At 44.2% G+C, this 25,492-nt stretch overlaps 1 protein-coding gene across 1 annotated transcript in view; it reads left to right on the top strand.

The window, feature by feature from the left end:
* Positions 1-25,492, top strand: part of gucy2g (guanylate cyclase 2g) — a 94,420-nt gene that overhangs the window by 61,332 nt on the left and 7,596 nt on the right. The window contains exons 13-18 of the mRNA XM_068053285.1: positions 1,952-2,120; positions 2,217-2,372; positions 10,277-10,448; positions 10,656-10,796; positions 14,109-14,301; positions 22,539-22,713. Coding sequence (XP_067909386.1) covers positions 1,952-2,120; positions 2,217-2,372; positions 10,277-10,448; positions 10,656-10,796; positions 14,109-14,301; positions 22,539-22,713 — 1,006 coding nt within the window. The remainder of the gene's footprint in view (positions 1-1,951; positions 2,121-2,216; positions 2,373-10,276; positions 10,449-10,655; positions 10,797-14,108; positions 14,302-22,538; positions 22,714-25,492) is intronic.

Raw genomic sequence — 25,492 nt, 5'->3', positions numbered from 1 at the left:
TATTTTAACCCCTGGGCTTCATTCTGGTTGGGAAGTTAGGAGGAAATGGGTAAGAATGGGGAGGATCCAGGCAAGGGGAGGCCTAAGCTTATCTAGTGAAGCCTGTTGAAGCACTCCAGTTTCTCCTGACCCCACAAAAGAAAGAAAAACATTACCTTTGTTGGCCTCTCCTGGGGCTAATCCCCTTTCTTTCCCAAGTTGGCCTGGTAGGAAAGCCACAACAATCTCTCTGCTCAAGCCTGAGTTAAAATTGCAGTCTGGCTTTGGTGACATGACTGGGGCTGACATGCATATGTAAAGAAGGGGTAGGTTAAAATCCCAGCTGGTGGTGTCCCTGCAGCGCCAGGGTGGGTAAGTAATTCGAGCCGTATCTGCCAGGTTATAATCACCCCAAGGTTGTTTATGTTTATCAATTATTTCTGCAAAGCATACAGGAAATATTCTTCCAATCAGATCTGATAGAGAGGCCAATCTAGAATGAATCTTTCTTTTCCAGGTGCTGATGTTCAAACACTTATGTTTTTGTTTCTGATTTCCAGCTTTCCTGATTTTCTTTTTATCTACTAATGAAAACACACTCTGTATGTTCATCCTCTGCAGTTTTTCTGAATCTTGTAATATATTTCACTCATTAATGCTTTTTTAGTTGAAGACAGTCTGTTCTAAGGCAGAACAGAACACAGACAACTGGTGTTAGCACCTGAAAAAAGAGCTCTCAGCCATTTAACTGAAGCAGGAGAATTTTAGTCTGTTTAATCATTAGCTCTCAAAATTCTTTAAAAAAAAGTCAAGCCAAAACAGAGATCTCTGGTAATTTAAACTGAAGGAAGAGAAGTTAGACTGTGACAATCTTTTATCCCTCAAATACTCTAAAGTCAGATTGATTCTATTGAAAGTGTTTGCAAGTTGTTAATTGTTGAAATTTGCTGGAGAAGGAAAGCAACACTTACTGCTGGTATTAGACTATGGACTGTTCTACTGTGGAAGAACCTTTTTTCCCCATCAGACTGCTGTGAAGACTTCAAGCAACATTGGACTGTCAATTTGCAAGGATTCTAATTTCTTTTCTATTTTAAATGTTGTTTATATCTTCATAGTGTTTAAGAATTTAGTTTTTTTAATTAAACAATTAATTTGTTCATTTGGTTAGCCTCTTTCGGCAGTTAATAGATAGACGCAGCCAAATTGTACTTTCTTTAATTTGGAAAGTTTAAAAATGATATGCTAGGTGATCTGTGGAGCGACGGGATTGAATTAACAGTGCGTTTCTCCCACCACAATCAGAATCGTATATTTTGATCGGGGGCTTTGACTGGAGCAGTCGGTCGTAACAAAGGTTACAGAGGAAGCTTACCAGGATGTTACAAGGGTTGAGGGACTTCAGCTATGTTGAGAGGTTAGAAAAGTTAGGACGATTCTGCCTGGAACAGAAATGATTAAGAGGTGACCTAATAGAGGTTTTCAATATGGTGAGATGTTTTGATAGAGTAGCTAGAGAAAATCTACTCCCTCTGATGAGTGGGTCAATAACCAGAGGTCCTAGATTCAAAATCACAGGCAAAAGATCTAGGGTGGAGATGAGGAGATTTTATTCACTCAGAGGGTTGTCAGGATCTGGAACACCTGAAAGGTGGAGGAAGCTGAATCCATAACTAATCTTAAAAGGGAGTTGGACAGGTACTTGAGGATGAGGATCAGAGGGTTACAGACAAAAAGCAGGCCTAAGCACGACTGCTCTTTCTAGGGCCAGCACAAGTACGATGGGCTGCAGTGTTTGTAGGATTTCTAACCAGTATTTTATTAATTATAACTACGCCTTTGAACCTTGCCTTAGATATTCTCAGATTCAGTGTTGCTGGTCATAATTAAAGACACTGTTGTAGTAAATATCTCCGAACAAAGCTGGAGAAAAGATAATGCTAAAGCTAATAATTTTTCTATTTTAATATAGGGAATGATATTTTTACACGATAGTCCACTGAAGTCTCATGGTAATTTAAAACCTAAAACGTGTCTGGTAGACAGTCGGATGCAAGTAAAGATATCAGGATTTGGCCTATGGGAGCTTCGATATGGAACCAAAAGGAAAGTAATCACTATAGAAAAGATGAACTATGAAGGTACATTCAATCACTGTTAAGCAGTAGTTAAGAGAAAGCTTGCCTTGAAGAATTTGCTATCTGTTTTCCACATGTATCCAATTTATCTTCTTGCAGAGCTGTGCTGGACTGCTCCAGAACTGTTGCGACTCCATGAATACCCATTGAACGGAACACAGAAAGGAGACGTGTATAGTTTTGCCATTATTATAAGAGAATTGCTACATCATGGGGACAAGGGGCCCTTCCATGATTTTCAAATGGACTCCGAAGGTAAAACAGTTTAGTAATTTATATCAGTTGTTATAGTTTCCAAGGATTTCATTATATGACTTTATTTTAAGATGTAACGTCAACTGCTTTTGTGAGAGGAATAAAGGATGTAATTGTTTGGAGTTTATTTTTTGCCATGTGTGTTGATTCCACCAGTGTGCTGCAATCTCATGTGCCACAGCTGGAATTGCTTTGGCTTTGCAGGGCTTCCATTTAATCATCCCAAAATATGCTCCACTCCCTAAAAGTATTTAATTCTTATCACTAAACGATAATGGAAAAAATTGTAACCCAATGTCATTCTCTGGCCTAAATGTTACAAATATGAATCAGCAAGAGGAACTTTACCCACTCAGCACATGTCAGAAATGTGAAGCAACGTGCCTATGATTTTCTGATTTGCAGAAGGCGACGATCCCCATTGCCTACATGTGCACAGAGATTTACCTTGCCCAGCTGTTAGTGATACCTTCTGGTTCTTGCATCTTTCCCATCCTTCAGTAGTCTCCTACTTTCTATCTATCTCTCTCTCCCCTTGTCACCAACTTTCCCCCTTATCTTACTTGTGTCCACCTTTCTTGCTCCTTTACTTTGCTCAAAGTCTGTCCCTCTTGCTGCTCACTTTCTTTTAAATCTGTATGTTATTTGTACTGCATTTTTGGCTCATTAACGTAAGGGATATTGGTAGGGATGGAACCCTTTTTTGTTTTGCATACACAGTGCCAAAATAGTCATAGAGTCATAGAGCACAGAAACAGTCCCTTTGGCCCATCGTGTCCGTGCCTGCCATCAAGCACCTATCTTTTCTAATCCCGTTTTCCAGCACTTAGCCCAAAGCCTTGTATGCTATGGTGTTTCAAGTGCTCATCTAAATGCTTCTTAAATGTTGTGAGGGTTCCTGCCTCTACCACCCCTTCAAGCAGTGTGTTCCAGATTCCAACCACCCTTTGGGTGAAATATTTTTCCTCAAATCCCCTCTAAACCTCCTGCCCCTTACCTTAAATCTGTGCCCCCTGGTTTTTGGCACATCTCCAAGCCCTCCCAGATGAGAGAAAGTGCAAGTCAAATGTAAATCAATGCTTCCTGAACTTCCTGCAGTAATGTTGCTTAGCCACAGCCTTAGAAGAGCACCCCCTACTTCACACGTATGACATTTTCCATATTACCCATCCTTTTGGCATCCCGAAGCCAATTAATTTTGAAGTGTCCCCTAGTCCTTGTACCATCAGCTAATGGAACCGCTTTTCTTTGTCTACCTTATCGAAACCTGTCACAATCTTGTACACCTCTATCAAATCTCCTTTGCTCCAAGGAGAACAGCCCTAGCTTCTCCAACCTTACCTTGTAGCTAAAATTCCTCATCCTTGGAACCATTCTGCTAAATCTCCTCTGCACCCTCTCAAGGGCAATTGCATTCTTTCCAAAGTGTGATGACCAGAACTGGAGGCAATACTCTAGTTGTGGCCTGACCAAAGCTTTATAAAGGTCGAACATAACTTACCTGCTTTTGTATTCAATACCTCTATTTATGAAGTCCAAGATCCCATATGCTTTGCAAACTACTCTCTCAATATGTCCTACCACCTTCAAAGATCTATGCAAATGAATTCCCAGGTCTCTCTATCCTTGTGCACTCTTTCGCACTGTACCATTTGGTCTATATTGCTTCTCCCTATCCCTTTTGCCAAAACGCATCACCTGACATTTCTCTGTATTAAATTTCATCTGCCACTTGTCTGCCCATTCTGCTAGCTTATCCATGTCCTGTTGCAGTTGATTGGTTTCATCCTCACTGTTTGGCACATCTCCAAGCTTAGTATCATTGGCAAATTTTGAAATTTCACTCTGTATTCCAATATCCAAGTTATTTGCGTAATTCACAAAAGCAGTGATCCTAGCACTGAACCTTCAGGAATACCGTCCTCCAGTCTGAAAAACAGCCATTTACCGCAATTCACTTGTTTCTGTCTTGAAGTCAATTTTTTTATACAAGCTGACACTGACCCTAATATTCCATGAGCCTCAATTTTGTTTAGCAGCCTTTTATGTGGTACTTTGTCAAAGGCTTTCTTAAAATCCATCTCGACAACATCCATTGCTTTCCCTTCATCAATCTTTTGTTATTTCATCAAAAAAATCTGTTAGATTAGTCAAGTACTATCTGCCTTTTACAAATCCGTGTTGGCTCTCCCTAATTAGCTCAAACCTCTCCAAATGGTCATTGATTTATTTCCCTGATTATTGTTTTGAAAACCTTACCCACCACTGCTGTTATGACTGGCCTATAGTTGCTAAGAATGTCCCTACACCCTTTTTTGAATAAGACTGTCACATATGCCACTCCTCAATCTTCTGGCACCTCTCCCGTGTCCAAGGAAGATTGGAAGATTATGACATACCCTTCAGCTTTCTTTATTCCCACTTTCTTCAGCAACCTGGGATGCAAACCACCCAGACCTGGTGGCTTGTCCACTCTAAGCATAGTCAACCTTTCCAGTACATCCTGCCTAACAATTTTTACCTATCCACTACCTCCACCATCTTCGCTTCTACTGATATTTTGTCAACATCCTCTTCCTTAGTAAACACTGATACAATGAACTCATTAAGTAATCTAGCCTTGCCCAGCACCTCTAAGCATATCATCTTCTTTGTCCTTAATAGGCCCCACCCCATCTCTTACCACCCGCTTACTATTAATATGCCGGTAGAAGATTTTTGGGTACCCCTTTGTGTTAACTGCCATTCTATTCTCATATTCTCTCTTTGCCAGTCATATTTTCCTCTTCACTTCCTCTCTTAGGTTACTGTATTTAGCTTGGCTCCTACTTGAAGAATTCACCTGACATGCATCATACATCTTTTATTTTGTTTCATCATATTCTCTATCTCCCTCATCATCCAAGGAGCCCTGGCTTTCCCTTATCTTTTGCCCTCATTTGAATGTACCTAGCCTGTACCTAAAACATCTCCTCCTTAAAGATCACCCATTGCTTAGTTACAGTTTTTCCTGCCAATCTTTGGTTCCATTTTACCCTGGCTGGATCCTCTCTCATCCCATTGAAGTTAGCCCTCTTCCAATTTAGAAGTTCTACTTTAGATTGTTCCTTGCTGTTCTCCATTGCTCATCTAAACCTTATGACACAATGATCGCTCTTACCCAAGTGCACCCCCACAGACACTTGGTCCACTTGGCCCATCTCATTTCCGAGCACCAGATCCAACAATAGCTCCTTTCTAGTTGGATCAAGAATATACTGGTCAAGGAAGTTCTCCTGAATACATTTTAGAAATTCCTCCCCCTCCTTACCCTTTACTCTAAAAATTATCCCAAATGATTTTTGGGTAATTGAAGTCCCCCAATTTCACAACTCTATAGTTCTTGCACATCACTGTGATTTCCCTGCAGATTTGCTCCTCTCTCTCTCTCTGTCTCTGTCTCTCACTTTTTAGAGAATTATAGGATACCCCCAGTAGTGTGATCATCCCCTTTTTGCTACTTAACTCTAACTCTTGGTGACTGAGGAATTAGGGTTGCCTTCATTGTTATCGACGTCGGATGAGTCGATCACAGACAGCTTGGCCAAATAGGGGCTGCGCTGGCTGCCTCCTCTCTTCCTCCTCCTCCTCAGTTTGTCACCATATAATTGGTAGCAAGAGCTACTCCTCTTAATGGTGAAGTTGTACTGCATGCAGCAGACTCCTCCAGAGTGGTCCAGGCAAAAGAAGCATTATTTCAGCATTCCAATGGTCGTCTCAATCACATTTTGTGTAGCATCATAGCTTTCATTATACATATGCTGCCCCTGTGTGATTGGGTCACACACCAGAGTCATGAGCCATGACATCAAAGGGTGCCCAGTAGCCACCCTCTGGATTGTCATGGTGGCTCAAATGCAGATGTTGCAGAGGACTGGCATTAAATGAAGGCATCATGACAGCTGCCAGGATAGCAGGCATTGATCTGCATGATGCTCTGCATTATCGTCATACACCTGCTGGACATTGAGGGAATGGAATCCCCTCTGGTTGCAGTACATCTCAGAATTCATATGTGCTGCCCACATAGGGTTGTGTATGCAGTCAATGACACCATAGGGAAGCCTGCTTTCCACATGAAGTCATGTGTTCATGCCCCTTGTTTCTCTCTGGCAAGAGACAATCAAATGTATGTACACTTTTTTGGAATACAGAGTGTCATATGGCCACATGCTGGGAGCCCTTCTCCATCTCCTCTTCCAGCAGCTTGCCAGACTCTGTATCACCCCTGCTCATTCTCCCTGTCATGCTACAGGCCAAAATGGATGAAAACTACTGCATCGATGTCTAGTTTGTGCGGAATCCTTGAAGTTAGAACAAAGTCCAACAGCACATGCCACACCACTCCCTGTAGATTTCAGACTTCAAACTTCAAACTACTCTGGAAACCACCAAACGCTTTTACAATCGCAGTAAGAGCCAGTAGAGATCTGTCAGCAACTAACCTGAAAGTAGTTTATGATCCCTTTATCTAGCGTTGTGGGGTGGGCGGGGCCTTCCTGCTACTGAACACATGAGCTGTGCATGTTTAGGAGACGGCATTAGCTGGAACGCTGATTGACAGCACAATATGCCAACTCTGCATTCTTCCAGTGGACGCTCCTTGCGCACATGCCAACCCCCTCATCAAAGTGTCGCCTGGCATGGTTAGTACCAGAACTGTGTGCATGTGCTCTAGCTGGCATCTTAGAGTCAAAACAGCACTCGTAGCGCCAAAATAAATGGGCGCTATGGTGCCAAATTTCATGGCCACTCTGTTTGGTGTAGGGCAAAGTGATCACTGGGGTCCATGGAATTTGTTCTGTGTCTGCTGCTGTTCACATCAATATTGAAGGGACTATTTCAGTAAAAGTCTCCAGTCAATGTGAAACTGTGAATAACATGGCTAATCATGTACTAAGCTGCATCTCGGGCAAACAAGTTGTAAATTTGTAGAGATTTTTGATAAGGCCGGAGCTGAAATATTGTGTGAAGTTTGGGATACCCTACTTTCACATTGATATATAGGTTCAAAAATGAGCAGCAAGAATAATAGCAGGATTCAAAATTTAGATTTCGAAGAGAGACTCACACAAATGAAATTTCTTCATTAGAAAAGGGACTGAGAGTTACACGGTCAAAGTCGTACAACGTAGGATCTAACATGAGGCAGATATTGTGAAGTTTTGGTTGAGCTAACCTGGTGGTGAGGAGGGAGGGAGGGAGACTCCTAATCTGAACCTTTCTCCAGGAGATTAAATGGATTGAGTGGAGCCCATGATAGCGCGTTTGTGTATGCTGTGGGTATAAATGGGCTTGAAGACAAATAGCCTTTCATTCCATTTTTTATACTGTTATGCCACAGACAAATTACAGACTTCACAATACCATGTTGCCCCAGATGACTAATGGAGAAGAGCAAAGGCAGGTGAGGGGGTGTAGGGTGGGGAACTGGAATAAGTGTTCAGTGGATGAAAACTTACCTTAGCCATCCTGTGTTATTTAGTAGCGAAGAGCAGGAATACAAATTCACCAGAATACCGCAAAAAAAAAATCACAATATCGCAGACTAATGTTTCTCCAAAAGCATGCATGTAGCAGCAAAGTAGTGGTGCAGCTTGTGTCTATGTGTCTATATATTGCATGTTCTTGACCTTGGGGGAATCAAGAAGAAGTAGAGAATGGTCATAAGGCACTTGCCTACAGAGGGAGTAAATCTATAATACTGAGACTTTGCACTGCTTTTTTTCATCCCCTAGTGGAGATTGATAGCACAGCTGTGGTGGAAGTCTGGGAACATGCCATTGGCTTTCTTTCTGCGCTGGAGAATAGTGTTTGCTTTTGCACAAAAGTAGATTCAGGTTTTGGACAAAAAGTAGACGTTTAAGAATTAAGAAAGACAGACTGTGATTAACACGTTGTGTTGTAAATTCTGAGAGTAAAACAAGTAAGAGAGAAAAATACAGGTTTGAAATATTTACTGACATGTTTTGTCACAGAACTATGTATAAAGGTAAGAATGCTCAGAAATGTCAACTCTACAGTATTTTCTGAATGAATTTAAATGTTATTTCTAAAGTTCTATGGTTTTAATAGTATGAACTCTATGTTAAATTATTTAAATCAGATGTGTTAGCTTTACACAGGTACTATGATTTTTTTTTTCCTAATTTATTTGTCATTGTGAATGGGAAAATAATATTTTGCCAACCCAAATCGTCTAGATCACCAAACAATAATCTACTATAATCCAATCAACTAGTAATCCAGAGAACACTTGTTCAAATACCACTGTGGCAGTTTCAGAATTTGAATTCAGAGCTTTGTTAAAAGATCTGGAAACATAAAGCTGGTTCCAGTAAAAGTGATCATAAAGCTTTTGATTGTTGTAAAAACTCAACTGGCATACTAATGTCCTTTTAGGGAAGGACACCTGCCAGCCTTACCTAGTCAGTGATTCCATTCCCACACCAATGAGGTTGACTCTTTACTGCCTTCTGAAGTGGCTAACAAACCACTCATGGTAATGATTGATGGTCAATAAATGTCAGCCTTGCCAGCGATGCCTACATCCTTGGAATAAATTAAAATAAGTGAACATAGGAATAGGTCATTCAGCCCCTCTCATCCTGTTCTGCCATTCAATTAGATCAATTCCATTGACATGCCTTTGCTCCATACCTCTTAATACACTCGTCTAAAAAAAAAACTATTGATCTCAGTCAATTTTCAATTGTTCCAGCACCAGTGTTTTGGTGGGGCAGGGGATGGGGTGGGGGGTGGGGGTAGAGAATTCAAACTATGCACTACCCTTTGTATGAAAAAGTGCTTCCTAATTTCTTTCCTAAGTGGCCTAGTTCTAATTTCATTCTGGACCAGAAGGAATAGATTTTCGACATCTATCCAATTGAACCCAATTATCATTTAAAAGACTTCAATTAGATCACATCTCAATCTTTTGACTCAAATGGATACAGACCAATTACACACAACCTGTCTTCATAATTTAACCCTTTAAGCCCTAATATCATTCTGGGAAATCTGCATTTTACCCCCTCGAAAGCCAATATATCCTTCCTGCGGTTCAGTTTCCAAACTGAGCGTATTACTCCAGATGGAGTCAGTCATACAAAGCCTTGATCAGTCTCTATCTGGAGTACTGCATTCAAGTCAGAAGAAGATGTTCTAATTGAGGGATTGGGAAATAGTTTAGGAATGAAAAAGAAGGAATAATGTGGAAATATAATAAAACTATGACTTTGCTGCTTAAGTTTAGTTTCCCTTTTAATATTGAAGAGAATGCAAATAACATCATATATCATTTAGTTAAGCATCATACACAACTTGGGATTGTTGCAGGTTTGAGTTACATGCTGTGTAAAAGGGGAAGGAAAGCAAGGCTAAACAAAATCAGTATCAGAGGACTGGATTTAATGCCCACTCCACCCCGCCCCGCCCCTGGAGAAGGGCTAGGAGGCGGGAGTCCCATAGAATTGTGACAGAAGGCTGGTGGGGGGGGGGGTGGTGGGTGGAGGGCTCGTTGCCTTGCCATCGCACCGCGATTAAGTTGGAGGCGGGAAAGGCCTTCTCACCCAGAGGCCAATTGAGGCTCTTCGGTGGCCAGAGCCACTGAAGGCCCTCTTCCCATCGCTGCTGGATTTAAACCAGCATTGGGGGCAACCTTTGCCGTGTGGGGAGGTCGCTCAGTAAAACGAGGTGACCTCCCTCGGGCTTGGGCGGGGGGGGGCTCCTCCATGGGCAATCTGTGGCCCACAGAGGGCCCCCAGTGGCAAAGGCTGCCCTTCCAGTAATATATTTTGGATTTAAAAAAAGAACTGGCAGTAATAACCACAATAATTTTTCATTATACATTTGATTGTATTTAGAAATTATCAATAGAATCATAAACCCTGTGACACTGCTGAGACCCACACTATCTGCTGAAAAGTGCAATAAACAGATTGCCACCCTGCTGAACACCTGCTGGGATGAATGTGCAGACAGGAGACCAAACTTTCATTCAATCAAACAAGCACTGCGAAGAGCCAGTCCTGAAGGGTGAGTCTTAAAACTCTGACACTGATGGGACTTTCACTTTTCTTCAGTATTGACATCTCACAACAATTAGGTTCACAATAACCCTGGTACAAATAATGCTTTCCAATCACAGTTGGGCAGCTGTAAAGGGCAAAAAATGAACTAAAAAGGTAACTGCATTTCAGAAATGCTGTTTGTCTAGTTAAATATTTAACTTTATTTTTATAGTGAAGTGAGCATTCTAGACAATATGGTAGATAAACTGGAAAAATATGCTAATCATCTGGAAGAAGTGGTTGAAGAAAGGACAAACCAACTCATGGTGGAGAAGGGGAAGACTGATCAGCTCCTGTCCAACCTATTGCCAAGGTATTGTCTCCTGGACTTATGATATCAGAGGGGCTCTGCAAAATATCATTCTTATCTGTAGTAATTAAAAACACTATTCTAGATATTAATAGAACAATGAGAATTATGGACAAGAAGATTCTGACATTGGGGTTTTGGAAATCTGCCTTTGGCTTCTTCCTTTCCGTCCCTGACCAAAAGACTGGCTTGAAAATAACACTATGTCTCCTGACAATGCAGAGATGTGCAGAGCGATCACCAATGTCATCAGTGTGTCCGAACACTTGCCTCCTTGCCAGTATGAATCCGCACATGAGTGCTCTGATGTTACCACGTAATGGCGTCACCACACACCAAGCAACAAGCAGCCAACCATGGGGAGGGGCGGGGAAGCAAGCAGGCAACGGGGATGTGGGGAGGGAGCAAGCGGCTAACTGGGTAGGGGTGGGGAAATGAGTGACCAACACATTTGAAGTGGCCTGGAAACTGATGCTTACATTTCTGGCGCAAACTGCAACTCCTCCCCAGTTTCACTGCATTGTTGAACAAATTAACTTGCTCACAATTACATTAATAGAAAATCAAAAAACAAATTCTGTACAATTCACTTAACTGAATTTATTGTTTGTCATTAGCCTCCTCCTCCTGTCTATACACGTCCAGCCCTAATTGAGCTGCAATGTATATTAGATGCTATTATACTACCCTTCGTCTGAAGCCTGGCAATTATTTTGGGCAAAGTTGGTAAGAGCACCTGCTCTTTATTTTATTAAAAGTCTAACAGCACATTATAGAAATAGACTGGGATATCACAGATCATTAATAGTGCTATAATTACATGATCCTTTGTCAAAAAAATTCTGAATCTTTTTGTCTGTGGACACTCTTACCCTGATTTTGGTAGCAAAATTTATCCCAATGTAATTGTTATAACAAATTTGTTTTTAATAATATTAGGTTGTAACATTTTTACAAACCTATTTTATAATATTTTTGCTTTTATCACTTACACTTCATCATTGTGCACCTTGCAACAGTTTAACCTGGCAGTGAAGCACTTTTTCATTGAGTGGAAATGTCCAATTGGTCAGTGAGACTTAGATCTGTCTATTTACTTGATGCATTAATCTAAACTGTGCAACTAAATGATGACACTTTCACATATCTGTCAACAGATTGTATTGTTACATGTATTACGACCACGGCGGGAGCAACGCACTGTCAATTCAGTCCCGTCACTCCACAGGTCGCAGCATATTATTAAGCGTTCACACTCAATTGGAAAACAGCCAAATTAAACATTCTAGTAAACCCAGAATGAAACAGACCAAACCAGGTATCTTTAGACAACAACAAATTAACTATTTATTAAAAAAACAAAATCTTAAACACTATTAAGATAAATCTATGTCTAAAGATCTTATAAGTTCTTATTTTAACCTATCTCCTGTATTCACACACATGTACTCAAAAACTAACAGTTAACTGGTTTGAAAAGTGGAATTTTTAAAATTTAGCTGTCTCTTAAGAATAAACAAAATAAGTAAGTTTCTGTAGGTTACGTTTCTGATGAGTGAGGTCTTCTAATGTGAAAAAAATAATCTAAGGTCACTCGAAGTCTTCAAGCAGATTTGATGAAAATAGCCCTTCAGTCGATAGGCATTCAACTCTTCGGCTGCAGCAAGCATTAAACAGTTATTTGAACGATGAGCACAGCTTTTCTTCTTTACTTAGAGAATGAACTAGTTTGTAGCTCCTTGTAGAATTTTGCTGAGAGGAAATAAACAGCTTTCTTCACTTCAATATGCTTCGCTGGAAAGTCTCTGAAAATTAACTGGTTTCAGCTGGTTTCTGCCAGTTTCACACACAGACAAGTGGAAACATTACCATGTGACCTCTCTCTCTCTCCTGCTGTTGCCCAGTGTAACAAAGATGCACACTGTGGGTTGAATTTTACCAGCCCCTCAATGCTGTGGGTCGCGGTGGGGGGGAGGGCCCATAACATTCTGCGGGGAGAGGCCCACCTTGACCCCTGATGTCGAGAAGAGCCCACTGCATATTACTGGTGGCGGGGGGACCTTGGTTCAGGAGAATAATAAAACTTTATTATTAAGGGAGAGGGCAATTCATGTATAAATTACCCATTGGGGGGGTGGGAGACGTGATTTACAGTTAAAATAACATTTTATTTTTATTTTCTGGAGATCGGGACCTTTTGAATTTAAAATGTAACTGAAGGGCTTGAAGCCCTTTAAAAACGGCGCCGGCGCCTGCAAGGTGGTGCTGGACGCTGTTGCCGGGGACGTGGTAGCCGCCCCCATCTATGTCATCAGGGGCGGCCACTTGTCCCCTCTATTTAGCTCAGCCCCTATGCATAATATTGCTTGGGCTGTGCAGCGGCACTTCTATGTCAGAAGACCATCGAGTTCAAAGTGCGCCTCTGCGGAGTGTGAATAAAATCCAGCCCTGTGTCTCCAGAACCTTCTCTGCCTTAAAGGTGCACTGTTTTTAACAGTGTCTTAAAAGCACACACACTGTTTTTAATCCGAGGAGTAAAACAATGACAAATCCGTGACACACGATGTAGGCAAATTTATGCCTTTTAAAGTTCAATGCAGCTAAATGGGCGTTTAAATTAAATATTCAGCCTTAACATGCCAATCACATTTTATACCTACTGCAGGATTCGACACAAGTAGTCTCATGACTAACAGGTCAAGCCTGAATCTTAAGCCGAAATTCTATCTAAGTGCATTATTTGTCAAATGTTTTATTCATACCCACCAGGGATTTTTAAAAAAATTATTTCATGGGATGAGTGTGTCACTGACAAGTCCAGCATTTGTTGTCCATCCCTAATTTCCCTGGACAACTGAATGGCTTGCTAGGCCATTTCAGAGGGCAGTTGAGAGTAAGCTACTGGAGACATATGTAGGCCAGACCAGGTAAGAACAGCAGATTTCCTTCCCTAAAGGACCTAAGTGAACCAGATAGGTTTTTATGACAATCAATGATGGCTTCATAGCACAATTACAGAGACTAGCTTTTGATTCCAGATTTTTATTAATTACTTGAACTTAAATTCCACCAGCTTCCATGGTAGGATTTGAACCCATGTCCCCAGGGCTAACTAATTACTAGTTCAGTGACATTACCCCCTATGCCACCATCTCTCCCAATCCAGGGCCAGTAAGCAGCATGGGCCCCTGAAGATCATTCTTTTGACATTTCAGGTCAATGGTCCTTCATCAAGTTTACTAAGATTCAGGGATCTTTTTTAGATTATGAAGCGGTTGCCTGTTGACTGATAGTTGCCATTCTGTTTATCAACAGGTTCATTGCAGAACAGCTCATGCAAGGAAAGTCTGTGGAGCCAGAATTATTTGACTCTGTCACTATCTTCTTCTCAGACATTGTTGGCTTCACAAATTTGTGCTCTGTCAGTTCGCCGCTGCAGGTTGTTGATATGCTCAATGACCTGTACAGTTTATTTGATGATATTATCAAGTCTTATGATGTTTACAAGGTAGGAAAATGCTTGCTGGATAATGCCGGGTGTATTAAACGTTGAATGAAGTTCAGTTATTTCTCTCCCATTCTCCTATCTTCAGTAGACATAAACTAAGGAACAACAATTACATGATTTTACCATATTTAACAGGTGAAGGCAAGAGGCAAGACTCAATAATTGAAGAACAAGGAAAGAGATCAAATCTCTCCTAAATAATTTTATTGGAAACAGTCAAACATTTCTGACATTAACAAGACCCTAAGTGAGTTTCCATTGTTTTAAACAGACTGTGCCTAAGATTCCACATTTTGGGTTGAATTTTTGCATTGGAGGCGGGTAACAGAAGTTGGGACCGTTTCCAGGACCCAAACCTGCCCCCCACCCCCCCACCACTCCGCCCCACCCCGGGGGAAACAGAATTGAGTTACAATCTTCATAGGGGTGAACTTTTAATTCATGTAGAGATGAGTTTGGCGGCTAATTAGTAGCTATGGGGCGGGAATGGAGGTGGGTCAACTCAAGTGGGGGCCCAATTTAAACAGACCTTTTACTGCTGGAAGTGGACATTGAAAAATCACAGTGAATTTTGGGCTGGACTTCTCATTTCAATGATGTCCCAGGACAGCTGGACGCCTGAAACCGGGGCAGGGCAGCTCCTTTATCGGGAGGTCAAGCTGGAGGCTGTGAGGGAGAGGAGGGAGTTTCTCTTCCCGGAGGGTGGCAGGAGGAGGCCACCCACACAGACCAAACAGGCCTGGGTAGAAATCGCTGCCACTGTCAGGGGCAAAAGCATCGTGAGAAGGAGCTGGATCCAGTGCAGGAAAAGGTTCACTAATCTCATAAGCTCTGGCAAGGTGAGTGTTACTCCCAACCTTCAGGACTGGCCTCTGGGTGTTCACCCTCCAGCAGATGCAGCAGCTGAGGAGCCTCAGGGTGCATGCTGCTCCTGAACATGGGAGGAAACATGCACCATCCAATGAATGGGCACAGATGCCATTGGCCATAGTGGACAGCAGTGCCTTATCACACTCTCTTTCATCCTTACAGGAGATATGGCACATAATGCCCGAAGGCCCAAACAGGTGGAAGGGTACCCTACCTGCAGATCATCACGGCAATGGAGAAGTGGGTGATGGAAATAGCCAGGATCGCAGACCAGGAGGAAGGCAGCCCTGGTGAAATGGGCACACATGGTGCAGATGGTGATTACAGAGGGCAGTGCCATCATTAAGGGGGTACATTTCACTCTACATCATCCAACAGTATGCTGAACACTGAGTTGCATTGGGAAGTCTCAGCACTGCAGAAGCCTCTGCTCTCCAAGACTAGTTCTCATGATATCTTCCCATGTCTTCCACAGGTCCGGAAGTCCAACCCACGAAACTTTCCCCCTCTTCCTCCACAGCCCAAGATGACCACCAAGGAACCATCACAACTTACAAGCACACTGTCCACCAGCACAGATACACTCACCTCAGTGGGTCCTCACACGTGTTTAGATTGAGTGGCACTGGGTGAGGAACACAGCGCTAATGTGCAGGAGGAGGTGGCAGAGGCAGCTGTGGTCAGTTCTCTTGGAGGAGCGTGGACAGACACAGCCATACTCAGATGGGCACAGATGCAGGGTCTCAGGAGTCACAGGAAAGGAGGCTCTACCCAGACCAGCAGCAGGAGATGTGCTGCCACATGTCTGAGATCCCTGAGGAAATGCAGTGTCATGGGCAGAGAATGGAGGAGTCCATCCAGCTCATGCGCAGCACCATGGCTCAGGGCTATGAGCGCATGAGTTCCTCCATGGAGAGTGTGGCTGACCTCATGAAGAGCCATATACAGCAGCACAGGAAGTGCAGGCAGGAACTGCACAGTGATGTCCACAGGATGCAGGTCCAGCAGTCTCTGGAGATGCCCCCATGTGCATCTCCATGATGAGTATGACCACCAGAATCCATCTCCGCTACAAGCTGAGACAAGTGAACATGCTGCCTCCACCTCTTCCAAGACCACAGGGGGAGCACCGCGAAGTGGCCGAGTGTGGAGGCCTCTGCATTGCGCAAAGCACTGACTGGGTCACTGGGATGTCTTCTTGCCGTAACTGTGCAGTGTTTTCCTTTCTGAATACTATGCAAATAATGACAGTTGAAGGTTCACATCTGAGACTCCTTTAATTGATGGTGGGATAAGAGAAGAGGTATGAAGTGGCGAAGGAGATCAAGATTCCCTCAATGGTGACGGTAAAGCCTCTGGACAGATGTGCTTCCTTCATTGGTCGTAAGAATTTATATGTTCCAGGCTGTGTTTTCAATGGATATGTTAGCACAGGCACCTCAGACTGAGTTCCATACCCTGCCCTTCACTCTGGGTCAGAGTGGTCCAGTTGAAGTGTTCCTGAATCAAATGATCCCTGACACTCATGGCATCCTGACACGTCATGCGGAGTCACCTCTCTGTGTAGCCAGAGCACCTCAGTGTTCTGCATTCCTCACCCTCAAACTCCTCTTCCTCTTTCTGCTCCTCCTGTTCCTCACCATCCTCAAGGTTCACACCTCTCTGCAGGGCCATGTTGTGAAGAGCGCAGCAGACCACCATAATGAGTGAGAACCTTGCAGGTGTGTACTGCAGAATGCCACACAACTGGTTCCAGCATCTTGAGAAGCCCAATGGCCTGCTCAATAGTTGTCCTAGTAAGCAGGTGGCATTGGTTGTGTCGCCTCTGTATGGGGCTCCCGTAGAGGGGTGGGAAGCCATTTCCCCTAGGATCCATCCACACACTTTGTGGGCTGGCGTAAATAGCTGCAATTACCTGGAGTGGCTGAGGAAGGAGTTATGGCAGCTGCCAGGAAAGTGAATGGGTGCATGGAGGAAGCTATTGTTGTGGTCGCAGACCAACTGAATGTTGAGGGAGTGGAAACCCTTCCTGTTTATGGATCTCACTGGCCAGTCACTGAATGCCTTAATGGCCACACGGGTGCAGTTGATGATACCCCGCACTTGGGGTAATCTATTGATGGCGGCAGAACCCACTGCCCTCTGTGTCTGCGAGGCTGTGTCTGTGAACTAAATGTACTGTCCAACCTTGGCAAAAAGGGCATCAGTGGCCTGCGAGATGCAGTGATATGCAGCCGTTTGTGAGATGCCACCAAGGTCCACAGCTAATCCTTGGAAGGAGCCAGAAGTGAAGATGTTCAAGGCCACAGTGACTTTGACAGCCACTGGCAGGGCATGGCAGGCAGTGCTGTAAGGTCTGTAAGGCTCTGTGGTGGGGGAATCAACATGACAGAAAAACATACTTGACCTTGTCCTCACCAAGCTGCCTGCCGCAAATGCATCTGTCCATGATAGTATTGGTAGGAGTGACCATTGCACAGTCCTTGTGGCGACGATTCCCACCTTCACATTGAGGATACCGTCCATCGTTTTATGTGGCACTATCACCATGCTAAATGGGATAGATTTCGAACAGATCTAGCAATGCAAAACTGGGCATCCATGAAGTGCTGTGGGTCATCAGCAGCAGCAGAATTGTACTCAACCACTATCTGTAACCTCATGGCACAGCATATCCCCCACTCTACCATTACCATCAAGCCAGGAGACCAACCCTGGTTCAATGAAGAGTGCAGGAGCGCAAGCCAGGAGCAGCACCAGGCATACCTCAAAATGAATTGTCAACCTGGTGAAGCTACAACCCAGGACTACTTGCATGCCAAACTGCAGAAGCAGCATGCAATAGACAGAGCTAATCGATCCCATAACCAACAGATCGGATCTAAGCTCTGCAGTCCTGCCACATCCAGCCATGGATAGTGGTAGACAATTAAACAACTAACTAGAGGAGGTGGCTCCACAAATATCCCCATCCTCAATGATGGGGGAGCCCAGCACTTCAGTGAGAAAGATAAGGCAGAAGCATTTGCAACAATCTTCAGCCAGAAGTGCCAAGTTGATGATCCATCTCGGCCTCTGCCTGAAGTCCCCAGCATCACAGATGCCAGTCTTGAGCCAATTCGATTCACTCCACGTGATATCAAGAAACAACTGAAGGCACTGGATACTGCAAAGGCTATGGGTCCTGACAATATTCCAGCAATCGTACTGAAGACCTGTGCTCCAGAACTTGCCACACCCCTAGCCAAGCTGTTCCAGTATAGCTACAACACTGGCATCTACCCGGCAATGTGGAAAATTGCCCAGGTATGTCCTGTACACAAAAAGCAGGACAAGTCCAACCCAGCCAATTACCGCCCCATCAGTCTACTCTCAATCATCAGTAAAGTGATGGAAGGTGTCATCAACAGCACCATCAAGCAGCACTTGCTTTGCAATAACCTGCTCAGTGATTCCCAGTTTGGGTTCTGACAGGGCCACTCAGCGCCTGACCTCACCATTACAGCCTTGGTTCAAACATGGACAAAAGAGCTGAACTCAAGAGGTGAGGTGAGAGTGACTGCCCTTGACATCAAGGCAACATTTGACCGAGTATGGCATCAAGGAGCCCTAGCAAAACTGAAGTCAATGGGAATCAGGGGGAAAACTCTCTGCTGGTTAGAGTCCTACCTAGTGCAAAGGACGATGGCTGTGGTTGTTGGAGGTCAATCATCTGAGCTCCAGGACTGCAGGAGTTCCTCAGGATAGTGTCCTCGGCCCAACCATCTTCAGCTGCTTCATCAATGACCTTCCTTCAATCATAAGGTCAGAAGTGGGGATGTTCGCTGATGATTGCACAATGTTCAGCACCATTCGCGACTCCTCAAATACTGAAGCAGTCCATGTAGAAATGCAGCAAGACCTGGACAATATCCAGGCTTGGGCTGATAAGTGGCAAGTAACATTTGCGCCTCACAAGTGCAAGGCAATGACCATCTCCAGCAAGAGAGAATCTAACCATCTCCCCTTGACATTCAATGGCATTACCATCGCTGTATCCCCCACTATCAACATCCTATGGGCTACCATTGACCAGAAACTGAACTGGAGTAGTCATATAAATACCATGGCTACAAGAGCAGGTCAGAGGCTAGGAATCCTGCGGCGAGTAACTCACCTCCTGACTCCCCAAAGCCCGTCCACCATCTACAAGGCACAAGTCAGGAGTGTTTTGGAATACTCTCCACTTGCCTGGATGGGTGCAGCTGCAACAACACTCAAGAAGCTCGACACCATCGAGGACAAAGCAGCCCACTTGATTGGCACACAATCCACAAACATTCCCTCCACCACCGACGCACAGTGGTAGCAGTGTGTACCATCTACAAGATGCACTGCAGCAACACACCAAAGCTCCTTAGACAGCACCTTCCAAACCCGTGACCTCTACCAACTAGAAGGACAAGAGCAGTACATGCATGGGAACATCACCACCTGCAAGTTTCCATCCAAGTCACACACCATCCTGACTTGGAACTAAATCGCCGTTCCTTCACTGTCGCAGGGTCAAAATCCTGGAACTCCCTTCCTAACAGCACTGTGGGTGTACCTACCTCACATGGACTGCAGCGGATCAAGGGCAATTAGGGATGGGCAATAAATGCTGGCATAGCCAGTGATGCCCACATTCCATAAATGAATTAAACAAAAGGTGCAAGATGAGGGCAGAGACGTCTGTGACCATCTGCCTGGAGACTCAATTTCCTGCGGCACTGGTTCTCGGTCATTTTCAGATAGCTCCTTTTTTGCTGGTAGATCCCGTACAAAGGGTGTGGCCTCTGTGTCCTTTCTGCTCTCATTCCTCTCCCCTGCCCTGCCCTGCCCTCTTGATGCCCAGAGCTCCGTCCTTCCTGTGGAGGGTGTTGTTTCTCATCGCCACTCAGCTCAAAATCTGAGAGTCCTACCCCCATTGCCAGCTGCAGCCATCCTTGTGGTCAGGTGGCTACCCAATTGTCCTTGGCAGCCTAGTTCCCTACTCTTATGCCACCACGATGCCAGGAGGGTGACAATTCCCTACTGCCTAATTGCTTACTGCCCACTCTCCCCACCACCTGGGCAGCACCAAGGGCACCTGTTTGTCACTAGCCGAGTCCCAGTTCACCCTTTTATGGGACTGAGGTAATTTCCTGCGACGGCCATGACTGGCTCCCCATTGTGTACCCCGTCTCCCTTCACCTGGTCTGCCACAGACAGCCTGTGCACCCCCACAGAAATTTCAACACCCATATTAACCAGCTCTTAAGAGCTCCTCAACCAGCTTAATTTTCCTTAATCGTGGACCGGGTGGGATTGTGGTACTACCCACCCCCCGCCCTGGTGAACCTGGCTGTCGCCAGGAATGATGTCGGGAACAAGCACACCAGCCGCACTAGTATTTCCAAGTCCTGTTTGCCTCCAGGACCTGAAAATTCAGCCCTTTGTGTTTGGTAGTAGATGAAAATGCGCTAATTTTGGTCCCCCCTCCCTACCTCAGTCTCTTCAATCACACCTCAGATGCATACAATCCAATATCAATGGGTTGACCTTTATGTGGCGCACTCCTGCATGGATGCGCCGTTCCTGTGCCCCTGCGATATTACGTGTGGAGACTAATTTAAATAGAGGGGGCAGGACAGCCACCCCTGATGACATAGAGGGGACAGCCGCTGCATCCTTGGCTACTTTGACCATCGCCACCGCGCAGGCGCGGTGCCATTTGTAAAGAGCTTTAAGCCCTGAGAAGAAATGTTAATTTTTAAAGGTACAGAATGCTTTATTTCTTATTAACAAATAAAAATGATATGGAGGCCCTTCCCCAACCCACCCCCCCCCACCCCCCCAATGGTCATTTCATTGCCTGATGTTGAATAAAATTGCCTTTTTCCCTACTCGAACTTTACCCCCAACCTTCCAACTTTTGCACTTCAACCCCTTCCCACCACCTTCACATCCAATCAAAAGTCCCGCACCCCCACCCCTCCTGCCTTAAAAATTTTATTCCTCCCCCATCCCCACCAGGTTCTTGCCTTGGAAGTCCATATGGAGTTCCGAAGGCGAGCGAAGGACGAACGGTGGCTGTACAATCAGCGTGGGACGGCCACCGCCTGCAGGTAGGTTAATTTACATGTCGTTATTGTTCATATGAATATGCAGATGAAGGACCCACCACCAGGCAACGGTCAGTGGGGGGAGGTGGCAGGGTCTGCACCGGAGTCCCCCCGTCGCTTCTAATATGCAGCGGACCCTTCTTGTTGTCGCGGGGTCGAGGCGGGCCTCTCGCCGCAGAATCTTACCAGCCCCCCCTGCTGCGACCCACAGTGTCGAGGGACCGATAAAATTCAACCCAATGTTTTTAACTTGTTCAATAAATACTGGTTGTTTGTATAGAATTATTACAACTGTGTATAATGATGTCATCCAGTCTAAAGATAAGAAACCATAAAGATATCCCTCCATCTGCTTTACTTACCTGTAGTCTTCAATAAATTCAACTATTCATGTTCCAGCATCCTGGTGTGCTACAGTTATTATGAGACCAAATTAAACAGCTTTTCTGAGTAAATAACAAGGCAATTAAGTGTTTGGGATAAATTAATGACTTACTCCAATGTCAGTCCTTTTCAATTATCATCTTTTCCTGCATTGGTTTTGTGAAATAAAAAAAGTATATAGTTCCACTATTGAAAACACTGTTTAGAATGATTCCACTTGGCTGTTCAGCTTTATTTCTTTTACTTTCTCTCACCCCTGGAATATCGAAGAAAGGAGAGCATCATAATAAAGTTATATCAAACAGTTTTAAATATTAAGTCCCTGTATGACATTTTTACCAGGGGAAATATAATTTAGTTTGTTTTTCCTGGTGACAAGCTATTGCAATAGGACCAAAGACCACTCAGAAATTATTGGATGCATCTGCAGTCTTCAGCCCTTAGTCACTGTTCATAGTCACAGGACTATCTCTTTGCTTGCAAGCAGGAAAACAGGCAAGAGGGAAACAGTCATGGGGATGACCATGTTAAATGCTGACATGGTGACTTCTGTCCAGTGCTTGTGCAACTGATTACATCATTTAAATATTGTTTGTGTTGGCAGCAAATGTTGAATGGGCTAAAATGTATGGAGTGGCCACAAGTGTTAGCAAGTTTAAAGAATGTACAGTACCATGATTAGCACTGTGATGGCATCATTGTACTATCACTCAAGCCTGCTGCCATTTTACTTTCTAAAATTTAAATGAAATTTAAAAGGGGGAAGAAAATCCTTTTAATGTTTGTTCACTTCCGTTATTCCAGATGCTTCCTAATTGTGAAAAATTACACCTCGTACTGCTTTTATCCTGACTGTAGGTTGAAACAATAGGCGATGCTTACATGGTAGCGAGTGGACTTCCCATTCGCAATGGAATGCAGCATGCTGGAGAAATTGCCACGATGTCTTTGCATTTTCTCGGTACCATTATGACCTTTAAGATAAGACACATTGACAATATACAACTCAAACTTCGCATAGGCCTCAATACAGGTAACATGAAATCAATTTGATTTAAATGTTTCTAACATTTAGTTTTTTTTCTTATGCACCATACATATATGGAATGTGTTATTCTGTTTCTGTAGCCTTTACATTGTCCTTGAGCTCTTGCCTGATTTCAGTCAAACATCGAAACTAAAACAATGGCTCGAGTCCAAAATAGGTGCAACATTGGCAGGTGTGGGAAAGCCTGAAGGAAGCAAAGATTTAAACAGCTTGGTTTCATTTAAATTTGTTAAATGTGTCGCCCACCCAGAGCGGGTGGGTATGATGTCCAGGCCAGTGGGCGGGAGTGTAAACTGGGGCAGTTGCCAGATCCCGCTGGGAACCCAAGGGATAAGTATAAGATAGGTGATGTGGGGAGGTGGATGGGGATGTTGCAGAGCTGATGCCGGGGAGCAACCCCAATGGAAGACCCAAAGTCTCCTGCTTATTATTTTTTAAATAAGTATATAGCATATCCTACACAGACAGAATGACTAATGAGGTACTGCTGGAAATGGCTGCAGAAAAGAGGAAATTAGTGCATAACATCAAAGAGAGAAAGACACAATATTTCCACCACATCATTAGAGCAGAAGGTAGACAGAGACAATTATTGGAAGGGAAGATCGATGGAAAATGTAGGAAAGGGAAGCAGAGGAGAAAATGGATGACAGATATAATGGGCTGGATGGAGTTGACCTCTACGGAATATCTAAGGGCAACACAGGACAGACAGAGGTGGAGATCCATGGCAGTCAACCTTCTGGGAAGAAGATGACACCAATGAACGAACAAACTTTATTCATAAAATTTGTAAAAATACATTACATAACAATTCAAATTAGACATTATGTGAAGTGCAATACAGATCAGTTTCTTTCAATACAGTACATGAGGTGCCTTACTACACTTGCCATTTCAGGTTATATTTACAATGTACATTTACATTACACATCAGCCATTTTCGGGTGCATACAGTTCGAGGGGTTTTACACATGTTCCAGCCCCTCGGTATACTAATGCGGGAGGGCCTTACACGGTGGTCTTTCCCCGTTGAGCCTTTGCGGTAAAGTCTCCTGCTCATTTTGTCCCAAAATATACTTTATCCATAAAGATTTGTAAAAATACATTATAAAACAATTCAAATTGGACATTTCATAAAGTGCAATAAAGATCAGTTTCTTTCAATACAGTACATGAGGTGCCTCACTACTCTTGCCATTCTGGGTAATATTTACAATGTACATTTGCATTACATAGCAAAAAAACATTCTCTGGTGCATACAGCCCAAGGGGTCTTACACGGGTTCCAGCTCCTTGGTATACTATGGCGAGGGGACCTTACACAGTGGCCTTTCCCTATTGAGCCTTTGTGGCAGCTGCCCCAAGCTTTAGTGCATCCCTCAGCACGTAGTCCTGGACCTTGGAATGTGCCAGTCTGCAACACTTGATTGTGGACAACTCTTTGCACTGGAAGACCAGCAAGTTTCAGTCAGACCAAAGAGTGTCTTTCACCAAATTGATGGTCCTCCAGCAACAGTTGTCTTGGTGTGCGTCTCTGGTAACAGCCCGTAGAGCACAGACTCCTGTGTTACAGAGCTGCTTGGGATGAACCTTGACAAAAACCATTGCATCTCTTTCTACACCTGCCTGGATCATCTGACCAATCCTTTGTCCCCCTCACCGTCCGGTGAGACTACCTGAAGGTGCTGGGGATATGGTTAGGAAGGGCCGGGGAGTCCACCAAAACTTGGAAGGAGTGAATAGCCATGATATGCCACTGAGCATGTGGACTCAGTGTTCTCTCTCCATTGTGCGTAAGAACCTGGTCAGCAGGGACAAGATGCTCACGTTGTTGCTGTATGTGGCGCAGGACTGAACCATTCCCCACTCCTGCACCGTGGCGGTCACCCAAGCCATTTTCCGCTTTATCTGGAGATGCAAAATGGACCGGGTCCAGAGGGACACGATGTTCAAACCTCTGGATAAGTGTGGAAAAAACCCAACGTTGCCCTCATCCTGATGACCACCTTCGTGTGTGGCTGCATCAAGCTGTGCGTAGAGCACCAGTACACAAACACCAAGTGTTTCTAAGCGATGAGGTTCTATCTGTCCCTGGTGTTGCGAAGGATGGGTCTGGCCACATTGCCGTGGAACGCTCTATCCAGTTGGACCGTGCCGTACCACCTATCCTTTGTGGGAAAGTTTGTACAGAAAAACACCTTTGAGCACCAATCCATCAGGCAGTGATCTGCACGGAATGTCCTCAAGGCCCTACAGGAAAAGGAGATAGTGGATCCTGTTGGATGGTTCCCGGAGCAGACCGCCAAAGTAATTTGGCAGAATGCCTCATCACCAGAACTTTCCAACAAGCACCAAGACGTAGCTTGGCTGGTGGTGAGAAGGGCCCTCCTCATCAGATCCTTCCTGCATGCCCGGAATCTCACCAGCTCCGCACACTGCCCTCGAGGTGGCTATGGTGGGGAAGAGATGGTTGCCCACCTCCTTCTGGAATGTGTCTTTGCAAAGCAAGTGTGGAAAGAGATGCAGTGGTTTTTGTCGAGGTTCATCCCAAGCAGCTCTGTAACACAAGTTTGTGCTCTGCGGGCTGTTCGCAGGGATGCACACCGAGATAAACATCAACTGCTGCTGGAGGACCATCAATTCGGTGAAAGATGCTCTTTGGTCTGCCCGAAACTTGCTGGTCTTTCAGTGCAAAGAGTTGTCCACGACTAAATGTTGCAGACTGGCACATTCCAAGATCCAGGATTACGTGCTGAGGGAT

This window comes from Heterodontus francisci, chromosome 20, assembly GCF_036365525.1.
Source record: "Heterodontus francisci isolate sHetFra1 chromosome 20, sHetFra1.hap1, whole genome shotgun sequence".
In the NCBI taxonomy this organism is placed as follows: domain Eukaryota; kingdom Metazoa; phylum Chordata; class Chondrichthyes; order Heterodontiformes; family Heterodontidae; genus Heterodontus; species Heterodontus francisci.
Note: the sequence above shows the minus strand (reverse complement) of the source record. Positions and strands in the feature narration are given on the sequence as shown.